The sequence below is a fragment of the Antrostomus carolinensis genome, unplaced genomic scaffold (assembly GCF_000700745.2).
Source record: "Antrostomus carolinensis isolate BGI_N321 unplaced genomic scaffold, ASM70074v2 scaffold18999, whole genome shotgun sequence".
Classification (NCBI taxonomy): domain Eukaryota; kingdom Metazoa; phylum Chordata; class Aves; order Caprimulgiformes; family Caprimulgidae; genus Antrostomus; species Antrostomus carolinensis.
This window is the reverse complement of record NW_010339453.1, coordinates 21,189-47,384: the sequence shown is the minus strand read 5'-3', so window position 1 is coordinate 47,384 and position 26,196 is coordinate 21,189. Positions and strand designations below refer to the sequence as shown.

Genomic DNA, 26,196 nt, shown 5'->3' with positions numbered 1-26,196 from the left:
AAGGTGAAGCAGGAAAAGCTTTCAGAAATAAGTACTTACCGGGAGGACAGACACAGAGGAAGCGGTTGACTTTATCAAGACACTCTCCATTGTTCACACAGGGATTACTTAGACACTCATCAATATCTTCTTCACAGTGAACACCTTTAAAACCTGTTTAAAAAAATAAAAAATAAAAAAAAAAAGAAAGAAAAAGAGGTGATTGAAGACCTTAGAAAGTGTCCTTGAAAGTGTAACTGCCTCTTATACCAGTGCTGAGAGTCTAAACCTAATTTCGTTGCAAGTTTGCAGTTTGGACAGAACCGAAGATGTAAGAATATACATCAGAGGTTAAAAGGGATGTTGAATGTGTGTTTTTCATCACTGCTGAACACGCTCACTTAATCAGCAGTAACAGGAGAGGTTTGTGTTAAATTCACATCTAATGTTTTCTTCCACTTGACAAGAAGGGGTTATGTTTTAAGACTTTGGAAGACATCAATATATTTGGTTACCACCAAGAGAATGTAAGTAGTAAAGAAACACAGCAGATAATTGTAGGTCAGGGCTTTTTAGCTAAGAGAGTAAAAGAAAAACATTAAGAAGGGTGAAATACTCTGGACTAGAGTTCCACCTTTCAAAACAGATTAGATATTAATTAAAATTCATGCTAGTTTTCATGGTATCAGCTGATCACCTGCAGGGGTCACAATTCTTTCATCATACTTTATAAGACTGTGCAACTGGCAACTTGCATCCCTTCCTTTTTTTACCACTTTCTATCAGAAAGCAAAATAGCAGACTATGTAGGTCACTGGTATGCTGGGCATGTAAATTTTACAAGCACAATTTCAATCAAGTAACTTTTTTACAGTTATTTTCTCAGGTCAATGGGAGCTTGCATCATTTGAGGTATTTTAAGCAGAGAAAAAAATAAAATCACTATTATCCAGAATCACCATATACATCTCTCAAAACTCAGTCACTCTTTTAAAGTTTGCACCTGCTCTGCTTTCACAAACTTAAGTTTCTGCACATGCACTTTACCAGGTATAGTAACAAAGATGTTCACATATAGTCCAGCTCAGAATGCTAACTTCCTTTGTGATGTAGAAATTGGTTTCTTTCTCAGTCCTTTAATTGCTTTCTCCCTCCCCCACACAAATGCCAAGACCTCCTGGTTGGTGCCGCCACAGCAAGCTCTCTCTCACCGTTTCACTTAGCCTCACCCCTTTGCAATTTCATGTTCCACCTCAGCAGAGCTGGCAATCCTCCCTGTGCTTTGCCTCCTGAATTTTTCCTTTGCTGGAAACCTTGTCTTTGTTAGAAACTCCCCTCACCTGGCATACAGAGACACGTGAATCCTCCGATTTTATCCAGGCAGGTGGCATCGTTTTGGCATGGGTTCGAATGACACTCATTGATGTCCATTTCACAGCGAGGTCCTGTGTAGCCTTTCAAACACTCACAGTGGAAAGAGCCTTCTGTGTTTACACATTTCCCAGCATGTTCACACGGATTGCTGTTTGCTGCAAGAAAAATATATACATGCATGTGTCAAAACCTCTCCTCGGAGCAGGAAAGCCACAGCATTCTTTATTAGTCATGGTCTTTTCCAGTGGTCATTCCTTTCTGGCAAGTAATACTGGGGAAAGACTGCTCCTCCTTCTGGGGGAAGACTTGCATGATTGAAGAAAACATGTGGCAGTTACTTGCCTGTCAGAGGCAAAAATGACCAAAGGAGCAACTCTGGTCTATATCATGAATGACAGTTCTTAAGAGGAGAGTATCAAGTGGCAGGGATTAGAGAATTAATAATGCTTTCAAGGTCTTATCTCTAGATCATCTTTTACATTTACTTCACTCCTGAGGCTGACAAGATGCCACCACAGCCACAAAAGAACCAAACTAGTTCTTCATGTGTCATCAAAAAGGAACAGCACTCTTGTCCAAGGCAGACTGAGGAACGAAATTCAAAGTGTTTCTTCCCAATACTTCCATCAGTGCGGATTAGGTATGATCTTTAAGGTTCCTTCCAACCCTAACCATTTTTTTATTCTATGATTAACTTCATACATCACACTCTAGAAGCATTAACTAGTGCTCATAAAACTAGAAGCAAGTCTGTGAGAGTCCAGCTAATCCCCAAAAAAACACATCAGCATGGTATCAGAGAACTCCAGCTTCAAAAGCCCACATGGTCACCAGTCGCAGAAGGCACCCAAAAGATCCAGATGTATTCTGGCTGTCAAACAGCACTAATATATTTCTACTAAGGCAGGAGCATCAACAACTCCCACACAAACTGCAGCCCCTTTGTTGTACGCTGCAGTACTAAGAGTCAGATTAGTTATCACACCTATTTACATGCACTCATTGCACAATACTAAAGGCTCCCTGTGCAATTGTCCTGGTTTTTAGCTGGGACAGAGCTAGGCTTCTTTTCAGGAGCTAGAATGGTGCTGTTTTTTGGTTTCAGCATGGGATTTCTTATGAGAAAAATGTTGATAACATGCTAATGTTTTCAATTCTCACTGGAAGTGAAGGGCTTTGTGTTTTTCTATACAGGTGCAAGGTCTAGGGGGGTAAGAAATATTAAAATTAGTAAGCTCGATTGGCATTTAGATATGCCAATGGGATATTCCACAACATATAATGTTATGTTCCATATATTAATGAGGGGCTCTCTCAGGCTCTCTCTCTTGGGTTTTTGCTCTTTCAGGATTGCAGTTATGGGATTGTCACTCCTTTGGGATTGTTATCTGAGAACAGGCCAGGCTTGGTTAGTGGGTGGTGAGCAATTGCACTGTGTACCACTTATTTGCATATTTTATTATTACTATTATTCTCATTATTATTTTTATATCATTATTATTTTAAGTTTCATTTTATTTCAATTATTAAATAGTTCTTATCTCAATCTATGAGTTTCCTTACCCTTATCCCTCCAATTCTCTCCCCTACTCTCTGGAGGGCAGTGGGGGAAGAATGAGTGAGCGGCTCTGCTGGGCTGCTAGCCAAGAGCTAGCCAAGTAAAACCACCACAGCAATAAAGAATGAGTAAGCATCTCACTGCTCTTCATATTCCAGAGGCTAACAGTTCAAACATGGACAGCTACTCTGACCCAGTCCTTTGCCCCAAGTCTCACACAAGATTTAAAACTCATCCAAAGACACAGAAACAAGAAGGGGGAGAGCAGTAAAGGAGTCACACTTATTATGTTGAGAAGCTATAACAAAATGTGTATTCTTGCTCCTCTGTTAGTTCATAAAGCAAACAACACAACTTCCTGTTCACATACTCGCAAAAACAAATAGAAACTCACCCATTGCACATTCGTCCACATCCTCAGTGCAGTCTGCACCCTTATGGCCTTGAGGACAGGTGCAGATATAGTGTCCATTCACAGGATTGGTATCACACAGAGCACCCTTCTGGCATGGATTGCTAACGCACGCATCATCCAAGTGGCACAGAAGACCTAGAGAAGTGTACAAGGGTTCATTCAAAAAAGCGAGTTATAGAAGTCAGACCATATATGTTACACAATCAGATTCTCCATCCTGATATTTCAAATAGAGACTTCCACAGCCAGAAACTTGAACAACTTCTTATAGGTTTCAACCCATGAAATCCCTGTGGTAGTCTATTACACACGCACAAAACATTATATGTAAATATAGATTCTGTGACTTCAGAGGTATCTCCAGGACTTCTGAAGTGGTATAAGGGCTTACCATTACCAAAATCTCCTCCCTGGAGCAGTTAACTAGCTCTTCTCTCTAACCAGCTTGATGATTTTTCTGACAGCTGAAAACACAGGTTCAAATGAAGCTCGCTTTTCACTAATGTAGACATGCTGCCACTTGTATTTATGGATAGTAGTTAGGAGACCTTCACATTTTTACCTACCCTACAACAGCAAATTTTCCATTATGCCAAGTGAGGACAGCCTCACTTGTGCAAAAATTCCTAAATTTGCCTTCTAGATTTATCATAATTGGCACAGAGCAAGTCACCCTCATGTATAACTTCTCAGGCAACCAGAGGTCCTGCTAAGCACTAGAAAAAGATCTGCTTTCCTTGCAATCTAAACTTTCATAAGTTTGTTACCCAGCCTAATACAAATACTTCTTTGTCCCAAGCTACAGAGGTTTAAAAGGTCTTTGCTCGTGGACAGCACATGTTTCCTTTTGTTCTTCCTGGTTTGGTTACAAAGTGTGTAAAACAAACACACTGCTTTAAGCTAATGCATTGACTTCAGGAAGTATCTTCTCTTAAGTGCCAGACCTCTCCAAGTTTTTTGTCCTTACCTGCCTTTCCTTCTGGACAAATGCATGAAAAAGAAGCCACTCGATCAATGCAAGTAGATCCATTAGCACAGGAGGCAGTGAAGCAATCATCAATGTTCTTACTGCAGTCATCCCCACTCCAACCATTGACACAGACACAAGCGTAGCCTCCGTTGTGGTTGGTGCAGGTACCTCCATTCTGACAAGCGTTGGGCTGAAGCTGACATTCATCAACATCTTCAGTGCAAAACTGGCCTGATACACAGAAAGAAACAAGTTTAATAACAGTTCAGACACTCAGACACAAGAAGATTCTTGCAGAGACAACATAACCAAGGGAAACACGGTAGTCCAGCTTGATTGCCACTTCTTATTTCTAGGAGAACTTCCAACAAGACTGTCGTCAAATTCGGCAAAGACAACTAACATCCCTAAACGACCCCAACATAGGAGCTGAACTGCAAATAACTTTAAAAAGGCACAGAGTGAGAGTCAGCAGGCAGCCTGCAGTGTATGGAGATAATCGGTGAGGATGTGAGAAGCAGAAAGAACGAAGGCCTGCCTGCAGAGCAGCCAGAGGCACTAAGAAGAGAAAAGATGGCCTCACAAGAAAATCTTGGCCCAAGCAGTATAAACAGGCTAGAAGCAAAGTAACTCTTGTCAGGAGAACTTAAATCTTTCCAATATAATTATGCAATGAATATTGCTTAATGAGGAAGAACAGAATTCTTCAGACTATTGTGCCCAAAATACTGATTTTCCTTCCCCCAGGTATTTCCACAGACAACCACAAACCCCACATATAGTTGGGGGCGTTCTTGGTTGTTAGTTGTTTTTTGGGGTGGTTTTTTGTTGTTGTTTGGTTTTTTAGAGACAAAATAAATACTCTAATAAAATACTTTCATGACTGGAGATACTGGAGGGTTAGAGACAAAATAAATACTCTAATAAAATACAAGAAAATTGTATTTTATTAGAAATAAAAGAAAAGAAAACAAATGTGCACTTTTTCAGGGAGTTTTAAGGAAAAGGACCATTCGACCTCTAAGTACCAAATCAGTTTCACAGAATAGTGAATTTCACAGTCACATCTATAGGAAGCTCTGCAATTCACATTTATTAAAGTATTTATTTATCCAAAACCATCTTGCTTTGACATCAAGATCTGGAGAACCTACCACTTGCACCAATATTTTGTTTCAACACCTATTCATCTTCCTGATTAAAGTTGCATGGTTTACTTTTAAGCTGAAATTGTTTAGCTTAAGCTTCAAGTCATTCATTCTTGTTTTGAGTTTCTTCCACAGATAAAACCTAATTGCTAAGCATCAGCTAATTTCTTCCCAGGCTGGCATATGGGTGCATATGTGCCACCACAGAGTACTGGTCACAGCCCAGAATCATCTTTTTGATGAAGAAGATTCTCTCCTTTCTGTTAAGAAATCTCTAGCACTGAAGGCTTGCCTTTAAAAACAAAACAAAACCCCCCAAAACCACTCATTTCCTTATAACTTGCTTTTACCATTCTTCCCAAAATGTTGATACAACGTATGTAGCACTGAAAGACCGCCCTTTATCAGAGAAAAAAATTAGATTTGTTTGATGTGACCTTTTTTCCCCCCTCTCCAGCTGACAACATCACCTCCCTCACTAACTTGCAGCCGCTTACGATGATGTGTGTCAAGGCTCTTAGATAACTGCGTTGCTACTACCAAGATCCTCCCTTTTGGCATCTCCAGCTACTGTATCAGCTGCAAATTTACATTTGCCTGGATTTCCCCCTTATTCCAAAAATAAGAAATTCAAGAGCAGGCCACAGGTTTTCCCTGCCAATTTGCCTGGGCTCCAGTTTATTCAGGTTTGCCAATTTAAAAATATTTATTAGATGTTGCTTAACAGTCACCTTGTTTATTAATGGCCCAGAAATTATGATGCAAGTGTACACACACACACCTTCCTCCAACACACAGAACTGAAACATTTATTGGTAGCAGAAACGTAAAAATGTTCAGTCTTAACCATCTCCATCTACTATACTCAAATCATAATTCCTTTTGTTTTCAAAATACTTAAATAAATCTCAGCCTTTGGCCCTGTGAGCTCTGGATTTTTTTCCCTTAGCAGCAAAGAAATACAATTATTTAGAAAAAAAAAGTTGCACAACTGACTTTGCTCTGTGCATGTGTTTATTCCTCCAGCAGGACTACTTCAAAACAAAGATTTTATCACTTGAAAAAATCTAATAAAATTTTAACAGTAATAATAATTATAATAGAGTTTTCAGAATTAATCCTCAATTCCCAGTTTACTTAGTAAAACAGCTGGTGGGAAATCTAACACTTCATATTGTTATCTGCAAAACACAGCTCTCTACATTATGAAAAAACAAACCCATGCATTTGTCATAATAGAAGTCGTTTGTTCATTAGCTTTCGATATTAGCTTATCAGTAACCAAACTGAAAAGAGTCAGTTATCTCAGACTGGCTCCTAGTAGTCACGCATATCTCACAACTCAACACAATTTATTTCCTTTTAAAAAAAATAAATAATCAAGACATTATTTGCTTGTTATAAAAGTGATTGTCCTTCTTGTCTTGGAGGGGGCCCAACCCAGATTAAAGAACGTACTCTCTGACCAACACTCATCCGTAGTGCAGTCGTTCAGCATAAGGATTGTTGCAGCATTCTCACCCTCCTGTTCTTGCAGCATTTACACCCTCCTTTAACTGCAGCCAATTTAAACTCGCTATTGCTAAAGCGCGAATAGCTTTCAGCGCTGAAGGTGCCACACCACTCGGGACTGTTATGTCTCTCAAAAATCACTTGTCTTGTGACTGGCTGAATAGAACTCCTGAAGAAGTTCTTCCCTGTGAGGGTGGTCAGACACTGTCCCAGGTTGCCCAGAGAAGCTGTGGCTGCTCCTCCCTGGAAGTGTTGAAGGCCAGGCTGGATGAGGCTTTGAGCATCCTGGTCTAGTGGAAGGTGTCCCTGCTGATAGCAGGGGGGTTGGAACTGGATGAGCTTTAAGGTCCCTTCCAACCCAAACCATTCTGTGATTCTATGAAATATAAAATTTTGTGGGTTTTTTGGTGGATTGGGGTATGTGTGCACATGTGTTTATGGTTGGGTTTTTTTTTTTTTAAGCAAACTACTCTTCCATATAAACTCTCTGGGTTTGTTTTTAATTTCTCATTTCACGTGTCACTAGTAATATCAACACTTTACTATTTTTTTTTTTTTCTTAGCACTTATTCCTCATTTCTAAAAGGACAATACCAACTGACAACACTGGTGTGCTTGCAAGAACCATATGTCTTAGGCTATTCCATATTTCTGCAGCTCTAAACTAAAACAAACTTTTAAAAGGTATATCAACATCCCCACAAGAGGAGAATAAAGCAGAGTTTGAAGTTCCTCAAGCAATTCAACTGTATTTCAAGAACATAACACATTTGAGCTCCTTAAATTTGATCTTCACTTAGCTTCTCAGATTTCTAATACTCCTTTTGCAGCTACCAGATCACAACCATATTTGTGTTTAATTATGACTACGAATCAAACACAGCTCCATCTTAATGCAGTTTGTTTTAAAAAACAAAGGAAATTCAACTCAATATGTGAGGGGTGTAAATGAGCAATTAACTATTGCATTTTACTATTGAGTATTTTAATGAAAAAAACTTGTTCTTTATTGAAGTTATAATTGAAATCCAGACTCAAATAACTTCTGGGCAAAAATATATGAATCAAAAGCAACATAAGGCAAGAAGAGCATATGAATCTAAGTACATTTATAAGCACTCAGTCTCATCACCATCAGGCAATACAAGTGTAATAGTTTTTGAAAGATTTTGGAACTATGTTTTAAAATACTACAAATCCCAGGCTAAAGTCCAAGGCACTTGCATTTCTTAACTGGAGCTGGTGAACTGGCAAAAATGCAAAACAAGTTCACTGAAAATGCTTGAGCCCTTATTGTGGAAGTGGGGCTCGAGTGGCCTGGAAATGAATTCTATAGCCCAAAGTCTTCAAAGGGAAATAAAGGGGGGGTTTAGGTGGGCTGGTTTGGTGGGCTTTGGGTTTTTTAGATGCCCTATTGTTGCTTTTAAGGTGTTTTTGAATCTTTAGGTGTTAACAACATGGGATTAATGGTCAATATTGTAATTCTTCAACAAAAGTTTCTGGAAGGGGATTTTTGTTTGCTGGGTTTGGTTTTTTTGTTTTGTTTTGTTTTTTCCTGCTGCTGTTTGTTTGGGTTTTTTCCCCCAGAAACCACACATTTGTAAATGGCTTTCAAGACTGCCCTCCCTCAAAGCAGCATCATCAATTAATTCCTAGTGTGACTGCAGGACAGCCACAGCATCTCATTCTCCTGAAAGGGCTGGTCCACCCTCAGTAAAGGCTTCACTTCCTTGTGCAAATGAGAAAAACAGATTAACATTTGGGGCAGGTGCTGCAAAGAAGAGATGTGATGCTTCTGTTGTTAGCAACCTCGGTCTTCGCTGTAGTGTCTGTCCTGGGAGCTTATCGAATGACTTCTTCACAGCAGAGACAGAAGTCTCTTTCAGTGTTTAACATGAACCAGGATTTAATTCTAAAAGGTCTCGATGAATATTCTGCACAAGACTTCTCTCAGCCAGGTTAGTTAGGTAGATTTAAATCAAATGAGACTAAATATCTCTGAAACAGTTTACTTAAGGTATGCTGCTTTGACTTAACTGTAATTGAACCGAGTATATTTATTTGTAGCCATGTACTTGGTAAGCCTGTTCTCTGCTTGTTAAGAGTTTTAGCAGAACAAAGTCTTTCATTAACAGAACTGAAATTCAACTTCCAAGTGCAAACTCTGTTATGAATTGTACAGTGTAATACACATCTTCATAACCCTAGTGCTTCTGAATGCCACAACCACTTCTGCTAAATATTAATTCATTTAGCTGGAAGTTTCTGTAGGTATTTCTTTCCTTGTGCCTGTGCTAGTTTCAATGACATTTCTAAAAGAAACATAGGAAATACAGGGTGAACTAGTGAAGGCAAGCACAAATGCACTAACTGTACAATGCTTTAATGGAAATGTAGAAACATCCATAGAAAGGACAACGAGAAAGGAAACACAAATTACTCCAAGAAGCTAATAAAAGCCTAACCTGACCTTGATATTTGCAGAGCCTGGGAAATCAGCAAAATGCCGACTCAGGTTCTAAGTGACCTTGTACAAAGTAAACAGCTCGTCCATGTGGTATTTCAAAACTGAAAACTAGAAGTAGAAAAAGGGAACAGACTTCAAATGTTAGTGCTTTTTGCCCACTATGAAACTAGAGTTACTTCCTGCATATTTCCCCTCAGAAAAGCCATATGGAGTAAGACAGACATGTCTGCTGCTTTGATTGCTCCCATTTTCAGACCAGTAGGAACTGAACAGGAACTGTGGGAGCTTCTCTTTAGGCAGACACAAGATGCAGTGGTTCAAGGCCTCTCAAGTAGTTGTACCAGATTTCATTGATGAGAAACAGCCAGTCCCTTCCCCCAGAGCTCTTTATGTTAAAAATAAAAGAGAAAGTCTTATTTACAAAGGTAAGGCAGATTGCACTCATTTTATGCACAGTCCTACACTGAAAAGAGTAGAGCACTAGCTTGAACAAGAAACCCAAACAGTCACCCTGGGAAGCAGCAACAGATGCCTCCAAAAGCTGATCCTACCAAACCACACAGTCTTTGCACAAACCTCAGTTCCAAGACAGGAAACTGCACTGATCCTACAGCAGAATGCAGGACCTTCAGTCAGTTCAATCAGAGGTCTTTGCCTTTGGCAGAGCAGACTTTCCAAGAAGGAGAAAGTTTTCTTGGCCTATTAACAGCTCTCCAGCAGGAAAGATTACTGATGCACAGCTGGAGTACCAGAGGCCAAAGCTACAGAGATCTCACATGCAACTTAAGCACGAAAAACATCTGGCAGAATGAAGGATGCAAATACCTTCCAGTGCCTTGAAAAATACCAGTTTCTTGAAAACTGAGCTGGGAGGAGACAGCAACGTCCATTTCTCTCAAACTCCTGACCATCACAGTACTGGACTCAGACTGAACTGGAAGTCAGAGTACCTTAAAAGTTTAGTGATATTGGAAGGGAAATATAGTGCAGTGAGAATCACAAACTGGTCTTCAAGGTCCTAAGAGACTCACTGGAAGAAAACCCATCAGGTTTCAAGAAGTTCTTCTGCCCTCATCCTCTCAGTAACTCACCAGACGTTTGTCACTTATCTCAGACTAGCGCTCCAGTACAGAGGGAAGAGCTCACTAGCTCTCTTGAAAGGGTTATCTGGGAAGCTATAAACCAGATGTAGACAGAACTCTCTGAAAGAGTAAATTAAGTCACAAAGTATTTCAAATATCACTGTAGAGTATTTAAACACAATCAGTGTAGCTAAGGAAAGCACGGCTCATTAGAACTGTTTACATTTTTTCTCCAAGTTTCAAAGGACTACTAAGTGAGAAGGTGAACAGCATCTTATCAAGACTCAACAACAGGCTAAGAGATAAGAAACAATATTTGTATAAATGAGCGAATCTAATTGTGGCAGAAGGTTAGCAGTGCCACACCGCAAAGGACCGTGCAGTTCCTCCCCCTCTCCAAGCACCCGTGTGTGTATTCAGGATGAAGCTGGCAGCCCACATCTGGCTGCGGAAGGACATTTCTCTGTCCAGTTCTTTCTTGTAACACAAGGAAAATGCAATGACCACGTAACCCAACACATGTTGGTCAGTCAGGTCAAAGCTCAGTTTCCTCAAGTTGTTGTATCAGTCTCCTCAGCAAAGACAAAAGTAAAGGAAAAATCACGTGGAATCATCAGGCCTTCTAGTAAAATGGTGTTCATGAAAAATACTTCAGCTCCCATGTTTTTGAATTGTGTATTTGTAAAAACATTAAATCTTTAACCCACAGAATTATCCATAGTCCTTGAAAAAAAAAAAAAAAACAAACCCTAAGTTACAATTAATGAATACATACAGGCACTGGAGCATTTAGTTAATGGCCTGGAAGGAGATGAACAGGAGGCAGTGATATCTTTAACAAAATAATATTTATATTATCCAAGAGGAAGCCAGAGAATTTCAGACAGATTCAACCAAGTGAAGCTGCTGGGCAGTGCAAGAGCAGACAAAGCTGGATGCACAAACTCCAAGTAAAATACAAAGGCAAACAGACTTGTTGCAGAAGGTTTTGGTTAGACAGTCCTTGAGGAAAGACTTCAGCTCCCTTGGAAGACTTCAGTGGGGACCTCTGCTCAGTCACAGCTTTAATCAACAAAATAAACATCACTGACAAGACATTTGATGACAAGAAAGAATAACTAATGCAAACAGTTGATGTTGTGTAATAGCAATGGCAAAGCCTCCCTCTGAAATACATTTTGCAGTACTGAAGCCACCACCTCTGAATAAAGACACTGAAAAGGGGTAGAGGTCAGAGTCCAACAGTCTGATGGAGAGAAGAATTTCATAAAAGACAAACAAAGCAATTCTTACCCACAGAGAAAGATAGATTATAAAAGTATAACACAACAGTTATTGCATGGAAGATAAAGCATGTAGCAAAGTATACAAAAGAAAATATTTTATCATTTACATAATTTGCTTTATCGACACAAGGTATCTCAAAGGAAAGAGATTCAAACTTCTCTGAAAGAGGCAACACCTTTATACAGACGAGGACGTCCAGAGCAATAAACAAGTAATACTGAAAGGGATCTCAAGTCTGATATCCATATCACATCCAAACTCCAGACCCTTGACAAAACCATCTCCACAGCTCCCTGAAGGCAATTCAATGACTATGACTGTTGCTTTCAGCTCCAGGGATGGCTTCAGGCACACACAGAATTCAAAGGACTACACTGTTTACATCTGCAAAATGTGCCCCTAGTTGCACTTGTGTTTAGTAAAGGTCTCCCCTGCTTCAGTATTACAGTAGTCTCCCCTGAGAAGAGGACTGAGCCAAGTATTTTTTCCTTTATAGTGTGAGGCACCACAGCCCTCAAAATAGGGCTTCTTCCCCAGGATCTCACAGCATCTTTCTCTCATTTGAAATACAGAACAACAGAGCAGCAAAGCAGTAGCAATCATTCCCAAACCTCAGGTGTCAGGTTTTTGGTTTTGTTTTTAGTAGATTTTACTGTACCTCGGGCAACATCAAATGTCATCCAAGATACCACAAATTTTAAGAGCTTAATATAGAATTTGAACAACTGAAGATGAATCTACAATTGTAGTGAGCACAGTAAATACCTGTGTTTATTTTAGGCTAATATGGTGGAGAAAAGAGTTTAATTTCATAACCACACTGGGAAGCATCTAGTGGAACTAATGGGCTTTTACAAGGGATTTTACAACCGCCAAATACAAAACTCTGGGCTTTAAGAGTCTTATGCGTGCCCTGATCCATTAAATACTGCCCTAATTCACTCCCCACAGACTACTGAGTAGAGAGGACAGTCCTGACAGAGCTCTTCACAGGCAGAAATACAAATGATCAGAACATGATTCATTCAAAATTCTTAGTGATGCGCTAATGACAGACTGGTTTCATATTGTGGTGGTAGGTGAGACGACTGGGGACAGCAGCAGGATACAGAACTAACCAAAAGGAAATACACATCACCGAGCTACTCTCCATTTTGCCCTTCTCTTTACCTCCTCTGGAAAATCCAGTGAATCAGGGAAATACCTAACAAGTGAAAAGATCTGCAAGGCAAAAACGTAACAGTTGGAGCCAAACCTTACAATAAAAGCTTCATATTCTCAAGCTATCTCAGTAACACATCTTTAGTAATTACCCAAAGACAAATCACCTCATTCTAAGTACAAAGGAAAGGACAGAAACTGCCAGAAACAAGTCAGCTGCAGATAAAACAACTGTTACCTATTAGCCTGGTCTGAGAGCACACATCCACCACCCCAGCCCCACCAGAGTGGTCCAGCCTATTTTGTTTCAGTGCCAAACACATGCAAGATGTACTGAAAACTTAGACAAGCTCCACAAGAGATTATTAGGCACATTTGATTGCCAAGAGTATTTCCTGGCCTGGAAAGTCACCAAAGGTGCAAGAGAAGAGGCAGCAGCATGGTCTCAATTGGATGCTGTCATTCTGTTGTTGGATCAGTTCAGCTGTTAACACCTCCGGTGTTTTATTGCAGCTACCTCCTAACCAAGGTTTGCTGTTGGGAAATGGAAAGCAGCACGAAACAAACAGGAGGTTGTGGTAGGTGCTCCAGAATGCATACAGCATAACTTCCAAAGCCTTCAAAAATCGGTCTGCTCTGCACAAGACTGGAATCAAGTACCACGAGAGAAACAAACAACATCCAGGATAAAGTCTGTTTATGTCCGATGCTTCAGATCATTTGTACACTCAAACTTGGAGCTGCCAGATCTGGAGCCTGCCACGTGCTCCCTGCTCCCTTTGTATCTGCCAGCTCAAACATGAAGGAAGAAAAAGAATCATAATCCCTCTTGGCCTCTTTCAGAGAGCTGTCACTTGGAGATACAACTGTAGTGACAGCAAATCACCAGCCAACTGGCCAAGTCTGGCACAGACAGATCTCAACCAGTACCAAAGAGGCTACTCTGCTTTTTAATAAAGTCTGGAAAGGCACCAGAAAGTCTACCATTGCTACAGGACTTGGAAAGATGACTGCACTTCTCACAGGAGTTTGACCCAGTCTCCCTGTGCTAATACAACAGTAAAAAATTGCTCTTTGCATGCTATGTATGTGCATGCCAACCAGAGTCAGAAAACAGAGTGCTGCACTCCAGCTGGCAATAATCAACACTCTACAGAAAAGTAGCAAGGATGTATATTCCATCATTTAGGAGACTGGCACATTCAACATTTATGATCCATATCATCTAGTGTCAAGAGTTAGTTCCTCAACATTTCAAGCCTCGAAGTATTCCAGCAAGGCAGTATTTTTTGAACACTAAGTTAACATAACTTGTTACTGTATACTTTGTGATACAGAAGCTGAGGAAAGTGGTATTTGGCAAAGAAAGTTTTAAAAAACAAAATACCAGAGCACACAATCTTACATAAAAATGTTAAACAGTAGCCTTTTGATGTTTATCCTCTCTTCTTAGCAAAGAAAAGTCATGTCTGCCCAGAGTTCCAGGCTGGGATTTTCAAAGAGAGCCAAGGTATGGAGCAAATATTACTCTAATTAAATGAGAATCGAACTCTTAACTCCCTCCTTTGAAAACTCCTGCCCAAAGCTCTGCAGAAAAAGTAACCCTTGTGCTAGTGTTTAAGAGCATATGACCAAGCTAACAGCTATTTTAATTAAAAAGCACAGCCCTGCTGCCTGAAGAGCTTTTCTGCTCAAGACAAACATTTGCTGCTTAAGCTACCTCCCGATGCCGGAGTTATTTGGTGGAGTCAGCTGTTAGCACACTGTGCTTCTCTTGAGACAAAGGTTTCCTAGAATTTAAAATATACAGTTCACTGGAGCCCCCTTTTCAGGGGAAAACAAAGCCTAAATAAATACAATTGCCATGGGAGTCTTGTCTTCCCAGCCACAGGGGTAGAAATAATGAAAGGAGGCAAGCAGGCCAAGCCTGCAGCTGAAGCAGTGTAATGTAGGTCTCCAAAACCCACTTCAGCGTGGACATAGTGTGTCCCCCAAACCCAGAGACTCATCCCACAACTCCTGATGCAGCACTTCTGGAGCAAACCATGCAAAGAAGTAATAACTCAATGGAGGATACAAATCTAAGTCTCTGCCATTGCACCATTCCTGAAAGGTGATTTGGGCCAAACACAGATTCGTGATGATCCTCTGACACTCTGCCAAATTTCCACAGTCAAGTAGGAGTCCTTCACAGCCAAGAAAAACAAAAGCATTTAGGTTGTTAATCACTTTAGTACCCAAACTCTCCAGTCATCTGTCTTAACACAAAGCTGCATAGGTTAAATCAACAGAGTAAACAGGTGCATTTTAAACAAAGTCTTGTTTCTTTATATGAATGTCGTCTGGAGTGACTGAGCAGCCTTTAAATCCTCAGGTGGTTTCACTGTGTCCTGTGAAAGGACACCCTCACTTTCCACACAACTTTACAGCCCTGGACTGCACTTCCTCTGCATCCACTCACCCATGAGACTGCTCTGTGAATTTTAATTCCTAATCCCAGACAAGGAAGGGGAAAAAAAAAAAAAAAAAGCAGTTGGACAGGATTTTTTCTAGATTAGTGAGTTACAGAGGCATACTCCAACCAACAGCAGAGCCAGCACAGGCAAAGGGTGGCCGGGAGCAGGCAGAGAAGACAGACACCTTCCTCCTCAGACCTCAGGGAGCTCATCAGGCTGGTTTAACTGCTGCAGAACAGCAGCATAAAGCAATCTTCACGTGGCACAGACATGAGCCAGGATCTTTGGCTAATCTTGACTCAAATCACACTTAAAACACACCAGCTTCTCTGGCATACCATGCAATGTCTTTCACAAAAGCAACCTTATCTATTTCCAAGAAAAGGTGAGTTTCACTATACATCTGCAACATCCTGCCTTGAAAGGATCTAACAAACACTGGTTCTGACAAAGGATTTGGCCTGGGACAAGATAAACAAACAAAACATTTAACATTCAGCAACAGGAAAGATCCGGGGCAGTTTCAACAAAAGACATCAAAGATTGTCTTGCCAGTTACAGATTTATGAGGTTGACAATCATTATAATCATATGAAACTTTAAGTGTGACAAAACATTAGTGAAAGCAGGAATTTCTCATCATTGTTTCCGAAAGGCAAGATTTTATCTTTCCAGAAAAAGCAGCAAAATGAGAAAGAAAAGGCACGCACAATAACAAAAAAGGAGCAGTGAGCTGTTTGAGGAGTAGGAGGTTAGACCAAAAGCAAACAGTCTCTCAAAAGCTAGATTCTAGTAGCAAGCAGAAAAAATATTTTTTTAAAAAATGTATAGTTCTGTAGTCCAGCCTGCCACCTGTCAGGGAATTACAACAGGCAGATGGTTACCAAAAAAAAACTGAGACAGATTTTGTTTCAGTAAAGGAAGCTTCTATATTACTTTACACTAAACTATTTCTCACCAGATGCAGTACAGCTTCTTGATTTTTCTAGCAAGGAATAGGACTGGTTTCTCTGTGCCATGAAGTACAAACTATATTAGCCAACGTGCTAGATCATCATCCACAGCACAAAGATTAAATAAAGACTAAAACTGCAACAGACCAATTTAAACTTCACCAAGATGATTACTTGACAAGTAAGTATTTGAAAGAAGAGACTGCAGAAGAACTGTTACGAAGACAGCACATCGACACTGCTAAGTATTTATAGAAAATTCAACATCCTTTCATTTTTGGCTGATGTTTACTTACAAACTTGGTTTGGGACTTTCTTTTTTTTTCTTTTTTTTTGTAGCAGCACACAATGTCCTCTAACCTCAAGGTCTCATTGGAAGCTTTTGATTTCCTGAAGTGTTCTCTCACAGTTCCACACTGTTGGGCTATCAGCATTATCAGGATAGACTTTGAAAGAGTTGTTTGCTCAGCTCTCTCCTCTTCTCTTACCTTAGAGATGATTTACAATGTTATAAACCCTGTTTGTGCAAAGGATGGACCTGCACATATACAACATTTCCTTATTGCTGAATAACTCATCTTTTATTGTAATTTACTCCTGTCAGCATCAGGAAAAAAAATAATCTCTCTCTCCAAACTATTCTAGCAGTCCTCCATCTATCTTCCCTTTTTTGTGTCCTGCCTCAGTGTCACACCTCATGTCTCCAAGCTGGACATGTACTGTTACCCTGTACCTTCTTGGTCTCTGATTGAAAATGCAGGAAAGAGTTGGAAGCCCATTCAGAAACAAGCTGCTTTTAAGAAAACACTACTGAGATGGCAGAGCAGAGGCACGGCTGGGCTGAGCTGCAGGACCATACTAGAACAAGAGGCATTCAGGTGACTTGCAAGATGTTTGTCCACTCGCACCACATGGTTGCATTCGCTCTGGAGCTGGACAGGATTTCAGGGCACCATGGGACATCCCTAGCATGCACATTTATGGGGCAAAAGGAATATTACAAATACAGTAAATGAATTCTTAAAGGCCAGATGGCCAAGAGCTTCTCACTGCTCAGGCTTTCAAGCAAAGCAACATAGAGAAGGCCCCAAACACAGCCCTCCATTGCCATCGTGAGCCTTCAGCCTCCCGAGACACTCAGATCAGCAGTTACACTCAGATCACTAAGGCATCCTGTGGATGCACAGAGCTACTTCCCTACATGTGTCAAACACATGGCAATATGAACATGCTACTTCTGAAGTCACTCGTGTTAGTTTGAACATCAAAACTGGCACTGTTTGTTTCAGACAAGACAGTTCAGCTCCCCATAGGCTCTAACATTCACTGTTCAAACCATCAAGCTGCTGTTTCCTAAACGGTGAGACCAGTTTTGGTTCCAAACTGACCTGATTCTTGAAGTCTAGAAAGTCAATGGCCTTGAGAACCCATCATCTAAAACCACTGCTGCGGTGATAACCTCAACTTCACCATAAACAGAGGAAATTCTCAGAAAGCCCGCTCCATTACATTGTTTTTAGAAAGCCATGGGAACATAAGGCTTGGGGAGTTCCTCTCTCTTTCCAGGCTTTCACTGGAGGGAAGAATCCTTCATGCACACAAGGTTTTCTGGAGAAACTGTCCACACAGAAGAAACGTGGCACAAGACCAGGCCACAATACACATCTAATGATTTTTCCCAATGCTAGTCAAAGCCTGTAAGAGGCTCAGAGAGGGAACCACCACAACTGCATTGCAAAGAACTTCAGTGGTTAATCAGAGAGACAACCTACCACAAAACCAAACATAGTCACAGCTCATTGCCAAAACGGTTTCTTCCAGGTGAGTTGCAGAAGTCATTCCTAGTTGACAGCAGCCATCCACCCAAATCCTGTAAACCGAGCTAAATTTACAATGCCTCTACAAAGCAAAAGAATCCTTTGTAGATTATATACTCACACTGTACACACTCGTAATCCATCATATCCTCTATGCTTCAGGAATAAACTCGAGATTAACTTACTACTGACAGATGCTAGAAGCCTTAACAAGGTTTATAATTTCTGCAGCATAGAGCAAGATTTTAGGGGTCACCCCAGCTTTCTTCATGTTCTTCTTCGCAGGTTTCACTTTCTGCAGGCTTTAATGACATCAGACAAACAGTAGAAAGTACTTGCTTGTTAAAGGAAGGACTCCCTTTCTCCTCTGTACACCTAGTTTCAAAGGTAGGCAAGCAGTGGTGCCTTTCACTCTTATGTGGTTTTAACTTCATTTAAGAATATATAATTTTTTAAAGTTAATGAGGGTTCTTAACTGGCAGCCTCCTCTGCAGTTAATGACAAGCGGTTTATAATGAGAATGACGCTCTATGAGGAAAAAAGCTAGAACAACATGAAACCTCTGGTCTCCAGTAGTCAAACTCCTCACACTGTATTTGTCTGACCTACCAACCACTACAGATATTCTGGTTTCAAACAATGGTATTTTCTAGATACAGACAAAAAAGTGCTAAAGGTTCTTCAGAACCTGATGAGCTAGTTCAAGTTTAGTTCGAAAACAAGTATCCCAATCTACTTCATGAAAGGAAAAATGCAAATTGAGTCCATATCTCAGTTTTCAAGTTCTAAGGTTGTTTTTTTACCTATGATTTTGAAAGAAGTGCAAAACTACTCAGCTGTAAAAGTGCACCAGCTAAGAGTGACTGGTATGACTCAAAAAAACCCCAACAACCAACAAACCCCAAACCAGAGGTATTTATTTATTTTTGAGGTATGGAGACATTTTATGACTAAAGATGACACTGAATTTCCTGTAAGCTGCTTCCTTGCACCATGCATAACACTCTTGAAGTTCACACTTTTTCCCCCTACAGACTCAGAGTAAAGCAGACTCATTTATGAAGCAAAAGTAGCTTTGCTAGGCAGAGAACTCCAGAGAAAAATCAGTCACAGCAAGAAAATACCAGTAGTAATAACATAAGCTTCCCATACATACATTTCTTCTCTTCCCTCCCCTTCTCTCACCTATGCCTCTTTCAGATTTGCCCCATTCTTCAGCAGCATGACTATTATCTAAATGGGGATTGTTATCTGAGGTTGAAAACACCCCCAAGATGCATCAGCAAAGCACCATTAACGCGCACACCTGTAATAACAAAGCCATGCTTTGTACTTTTGAAAACACGTATCCTCTTACAAAGTAATCCACACAAGCAGAAATGCAACTCTGACAGTCACACTGAGCTCGAGAATCACAGTACCTGTCTGTCAAACCCGTGCACATGTGAGCCTGTAATACTGCCCGGTGCAACGGGAAATTGCCTTCCATTGCGGTGGCTTTGATGCAAACAATTTTCTTTTAAGGGTTCCACTGACATCTGCCCCCCAGACTGCAAAACAAGTCCCAGATGGGAGCTGTATTCAGCCATGCTCCAGCTGAACATTGGGTGAAGGCCAGAAGTCCTGCATTTCATCCCAGTAAAGCATGCCCAGCCCACACAGGAATGCTTCCACGGTACGTACCTGTCCATTGCGGCGGGCAGCGGCAGTTGTACGTGTTCACACCGTCCACACATATACCCCCGTTCTGGCAGTTGTGATTTGGGCAGTCGTCAACATTGTGCCCACAGACGCTTCCCTCGAAACCTGGACAGAGCACAAACACAGCACACTGAAATGGGCTGCCAGCTGGTTTTGTTTTTTTTTTTTAAGAGAAATCACCCTTCATGCAGCTTCCTCACTTCTTTTTTACTTAAACACTTGCCCTGTTTACTTAATCCTGATGAATCTCGATGTAACATGCCAACCAGAGACTTCATTGAATGCCTTTGCTGATAGCATGCAGGTCAAATTACACAGTTGGAACACTGCTACCCTGGGTAGATGGCCAAATGGGTTTTCACCACCAAACAGTCAAGGTTTTTTTTGTTGTTGGTTTTTTTTTTTTCTTTTAAGTGACTAATGAGCACTGTCATTCAAAGCAAACAAAGCAAAGACTAAGAGATTTAGTTTACTATGAGGTAAGCTTGTCACCGCCCACCAAGCAGCAGTTAAGTTAGAGCACCACCCAGGACCAGTTTTTCCCATGGCAAAAAAAGTGCCTGGTTTTCACTTCATGAATACCTCCCCGTAGTTCATATGCCTTGGCTACGTCAAAGAAAGATCTTCCATGCTTTGAAAACGAGCTTTCAAATTCCTGATTTGGCCCTCTTCAGTGATGGACAAGTCAGTAAATCAACAAATCAGCCACCACCCAAGTGACGCTTATACACTAAGCCCTGACTGAAGAGCAGAAGAAACCAGACACCCTTCCCTAACGCAAAGCAAGGCTCCTAATGAACGCAGCTACACTGGCAAAATACCCTTGCTCCATCTCCCTCTCCTTTCAAAGAAGAAGTGGAGACATAAGGGAAGGGAGTCGTCAAGAATCCATCTTCCCCTCAATTTCCCCTGCTGATTTACTTCATGCTTCATTAAATAAACCTGCCATTTCTGCTGGATGAGAGAGCTATTTATCAAAGCACAAGTGGATGCATGATAATGTGGATGAAGTAAATGATTCCAGAACACATGTGTTAATTTAAAACATCAGCTCTGCCTCTTCACTGCTTTGGAATGCAGGATTAACATGACACAGTTCTCTCATCCAAAATTATGCTTTAACCCCTCTACTTTTGATGCCCTGTTCCAGACGCTTCCATAACATCTGTGTCAAGTCACATAGACCCTGTAAGCAACATCTGGTCCAACGCAGACCGTGCTGTGTGGCAGATGAGACAGACTGTAAAGCTCTGAAGCAGCTTCTCCAGACTACCACTACTCTTGAGAGACTTGAGATGATTTGGATGCCTTCCCAACTCTTGAACTTCTCCAGTACTACAGGTGAGAGTCAGAAGCAAAGAGTGCTGTTGCTGTACCAAGTGCGCTAGCAACCATCAGCAAAGAACACTCAACTAAAAACAAAAAACAAAAAACCAAAAAACAACCAACCCAAACTAACAAAAAAACAACAAAAAACAGCCTGCATTATTACCTTCTCCCTTCAAAGCCCTTCCCACCTTCACTCAAGATCCTGCTAATTTCATGGCAGTAGGGAAGGTTAAAATGCAGAGGAAAAATACCGCTGTTTGTCTGAATCCTAATCATCACAGCAGCACTCTCCTGGCAAGAGGTGCTGAGGAACAACCACCAAGGAATACCATTAGTATTAGGTCACTATATTCAAAACTGTGTAATGCCACCATGCATGACCAAAGGCTCAGCTGTAAAACACAGAGGTGTCCTACCAGCTTGCTTTTCAGTCTGAGGAGAATCATCCCACAGACCACCAGATGCACTCATGCCAGCAAGGTGATCAGCATGGAAATGCACCCAGAATCACAAACTTGAAAGGTTTAAGTTCCTATCTTTCAGCTCAGACAATATGAAGACCTACCCTTCCTCCTAGTAAAGAAATTCTTGACAGTAGGCATTTATTTAAAACTATCTCACTGTACTGCACACAAATTTAAAGCAGCCAAATGATTTTGAGTAACAATAAAGTAAGGAACTCACCCCAACACTAAAACCTCACCAAGTCATTGCACTTTTCACATTTTAACCAGCTATATTACTATCTAAGAGATGGTCCTCAAGCATCTCATGCAAATGCAGAAAACCATTAATCCCACACTAAAAGCTGGAAGATACCAGTAGTGACAATAGAACACAAACAAAAAAGAGCTTACAAAAAACCAAACCAAAACAACAACAAAAAATTCCAGTGTAGTAAAAGCTTCAAGAGAAGTGACACAGCCAAGTGTGCTCAGTCTAAAGAGCCAAGGGAAAGGGCATCAGGAAGGGCTGAAATGGTGAAGATGACACTATTTTGAGTGCACAGCTGAAGAAAACACAAGTTTCCTTTTTGGTCATTTCCCAACTCCCACATTCCCTTTAAATTTGTCTTAACTCTGATGAACAACTTTGGCTTAGTTTCAGAATATTTAAAAACTGTAAAGGCATGATTTTTGTGTCCTGTTCAAGTCGAACTTACACTGCAGTATTGCAATCTGCTTAATTTGTAAATAAAACTGTCCCTAGTGAAGTTTAGCTTTCATCTGTAAAGCTAATCCTTTAGAGTCATGGCTATTTGGGCCAACACACCTACATTTGAGCACAACAAGCATAAAGTTGCTCTGAGACACTGGAGTTTTTCTTAAGCTGGGTCCCAGGATCTTATTTTGCAGTTGCATAACCTGATTCTCTTCCAGAAAGCCAAGGAGTTCACTGTTTTGATGTATTTGGACACCTGACACTGTTTCCTGTTCCCCCCTGTGCTGGGATTCATATGTTGTCCTTTGCTGTCTCCCTCCAAGAGAACAGTTTGCAATACATATCCTGACTTTTGCTCCATATTTCCAAGCACAGCAAACTAAGGAATGAGAACCTCAAGGGGAAAAGTGTTCCCACTGCTAACAGCATGTTGCTCCTCCTCTAGTACACAGAGGAATACAAGTAGATAACTTCACTCCTATGTCATCCGAAATCTCCAGCCTGTTCCAGAGCACTATATCCAATTCCCTCCAAATCTTACTCTTTAGTCTTATTTTAAACTATAAATGACACCTCAAGCTTTCTGCAGGATCAAGTACGTACAGAGGCAGGAAATTATACCTGAATGAAAATGTCAAGCTATTGCCAGACTTGGGGCCTGCTGACAAGTGAGGGATCTTGACACAGAGTGCTAAAACTGACCTGCATCATTTTAACACAGAAGTAAGCTTCTGGGTACCAGGTGCCCAACAGCAGTTGCCTGCATGCAACTCAGAGTTCAGCCTCTTGAAATAATCCTGAGATGGGCTAGTCCACGTAAGAGAGCCAGCTTACTCAGAGCAGAGGGGCACACACATCATCTGGTACCCCAAGACTGCCACGGTGCAGAACCTCACACCCCACAGGAAGCAGCTCATCTCTGAATCCCAGCAAGCAGGGTCTTCCACGCTGCAGGAAAGTCAGTATGGTCTGTTAGACCCCATTGGTGATGCTCACCGCACAGGGCAGCATGACGCTCCATGACGAACCGGCGTGAGGTTACTTCCTCTTCCCAGGAAGTGTTCCAGCTCTCATAAACAGCCTGCTCCAGCCTGACAGATCGCTTCCTGAACAAGCCCTTGGAATTCCCTAGGGTCCTTATCTTAGTTAATGGGTAATTATTTTGATGGATAACAATGAATAATCACTTTCCCAGCTAAGAACTTCCTCTATTGACTTGTTTAACATTCCATTAAAGGTTAGTTGCCAAATGAACTCCTTTTTTGTCAAATATTTATAACTACGAGCTCATTCTTCTATTTAAAGGAGTTGATAATGCTTCAGGTTAAGTGTCTTTCACAGAAGGATTTTTTTTTTACTCTGACTATCCGTTATGATTGACCCAACATGCTCACTTGTCTACAATGTTTTCATCTAAATCAAAACCCAGAGGAAAAATTATTATGCTAGATGGATAGAAAGTTACCTTTCATACAGACGTAATACTGACAGCATATATAACTCTTCATTTACACTCACCACTAAATGCTAACCTCTTCCAACACATGTCTTCATGAATTAGCTAATGCAAGATTTGTTTGTGTAAATCCACACAAACAAATCCACAAATTCTCAGGTGTGAAACCTGCGAATTTAAAATAGCAGCTTGACTACACTGCAGAAGAACAGTACTTGCACTACTGTAGAAAAAGCCACTGTGGCGTGTAACTCCAGGTTGTAGGCTTTTTCCATATTTTCAGCCTCTCATTCTCGTGTATCTGTACTTACAAAAAATGAAATTCACTCAAAAGCAAAAAAAGAAAACATCTACGGGAAACAAGAATTTATTTTTGGGGGTCTGTCCAGGAGTAACTTAAATTTCTTAAATTGCTGCTTGGGCACCATCAGTTTCTTCAAAGCAGTTTCACAGGTCACAAGATCCTAAATCATGTCAAAAACCATTCCAGCAGTTCACAACGTAACTGCCTCCTGCCTCTACAGCCATAATGCTGAGGGATGGTCACATCTTAAGGCAGTCCAGAAGGAAGGGCCAGAGCAATTCCATTTATAGTCACAGTATCAGCGGCATTGCTCCAGTTCAGAGGAGCCAAAAGAGGAATTTCTAGTCCATACTCTTGGCACTCTCTTCCAGATGAACAGGCCTTGTTCACATCTTCCCTGGGTGTGACAGACCACCATTTCTCTTCTCACTCTGTTGACCTTTCCCTCCCAGACAGAATCTTTTCCAACACTTTAGAAATTCCATGCTGCATGCTTGACGGTAAGGGAAAAGAAATGGCTGGATGCCTTGCCTTTATCAAAGACTTTAATGTAAGCATTTTGGCCTTTCCAACCTCTCCTTTTTGCTGTATTTCAAAGGACTAGTTTTAAAAAAAAAAAAAAAATCAAGCTAGCAAAACAACATGGCCAACTTCAACAAATACAGGAAATACAGAAGGGAAGGCTCTCAAAGCCGCATTAACTCACCCCCACTACACACGTTGTGTAACAAGTCCAAAAAAGCAGCTAATAATCCAAAACGTGTGTGAGTAGTGTGGGTGTCTAACTGTTACTATAGTAATCTCATTTTCATTTCCTGACCATAGTTTAGCCAGCCCACACGCTTGTCTAAGGGAAAATGTGCTCCTACCGAGGCTCATGTCCCTGTAAGAGTCACAAAAGCGAACTGTCTTATCAGCTTCACAGGATCAAGTCCTTCAACTTCACCTTCCTCTCCTCTTCCCCCACCACACTGCTTCTGCACAAGAACTTAAAACTCCTTAAACTGGCTAAACAGATCTGACTTTAAGAAAATTCTGAATTTCAGATCAAGTCTGTTAATCCAGAGCTACTTAGTTTACCGTATCCTTTTAGAAACGATGCATAGGAGAAAAGCGATGAATTCCCTGAGAGCAAATGTTAGTTAAGATATGGGATTTTCAAAGACCCTGCATGTGCAAGCACTGTATGTTCAAGCACAGTCAGAAATGGTTGCTTTCATACAAAAATAAAGATGATACATCTTTCTATTTTAAGATCTACTTTCCTAATTTCTTCAAAGTCACGTGCTTGCTCAGACAACCCAGAAAGTTGTTGTGCAGGCACTAGCTAAGATTGGCAATGTACATTTAAGGTCATTTGAACCAATCCTTCAAGACAAAGGTCTACAAAAAGAGAGTATTCTTCACAACCTCAGTTCTAAATGCTCTTTCCACATACACCTATGACTCCAGATGGTTCTCATGAGAACACAGTCACTCTACATTCATACTGAACAGTGTATGGCAGCTACATCTTTCACATAAATAGCAACAGAGAAATGCTTAAGGGAAGAGAGTTTACTTTTCAAGATTACCACACACCAAGTGTTCATGTGCCAAACTGCAATACACTTAAGTAGGAAGTCTAGTCAAAAGCATTTCCAAACAATCAGTTTCCCATGGACTGAATTACTCAGTAAAAAAAATTAAAATAAAAATATCAGCCTAAAAACCCCATGATATGCAAAGACAACTACGACTGTCCTGTGGTCAGTGTGACAAGAGGATGGGGAGGAGCAGGACAGGATGAGACCACCAGGGATCCAACCAGGTGACACATGGTCATTTGTAGAGATGGATGCCTTGGTGATTGGAGCCCAGCTTGACAAACAAAATCAATACAGTCCATGATCCTGAGTAAGCACATCACCCCTGCTGTGGCTGAACTCAGAGCAGCTAACAGCACCAGAAAACTGGCAAGCATAATTTATCTGGAGGTATTACAGGACAAAAAGGGTGTGGTGAGTTGGAAATGATATCTTGTACAATTGGGAGGAATTGTAGGAGAAAAAGGAAGGGAATAGAAA

General features: G+C 40.8%; 1 protein-coding gene across 1 annotated transcript in view; it reads right to left on the bottom strand.

Annotated features, from left to right (window-relative positions):
* NOTCH2 (notch receptor 2) overlaps window positions 1-26,196 on the bottom strand; it is a 76,599-nt gene that overhangs the window by 38,702 nt on the left and 11,701 nt on the right. Inside the window, exons 4-8 of the mRNA XM_010175859.2 lie at window positions 19,863-19,985; window positions 4,294-4,527; window positions 3,306-3,461; window positions 1,320-1,508; window positions 40-153 (exon numbers count right to left, since the gene is read on the bottom strand). Coding sequence (XP_010174161.2) covers window positions 40-153; window positions 1,320-1,508; window positions 3,306-3,461; window positions 4,294-4,527; window positions 19,863-19,985 — 816 coding nt within the window. The remainder of the gene's footprint in view (window positions 1-39; window positions 154-1,319; window positions 1,509-3,305; window positions 3,462-4,293; window positions 4,528-19,862; window positions 19,986-26,196) is intronic.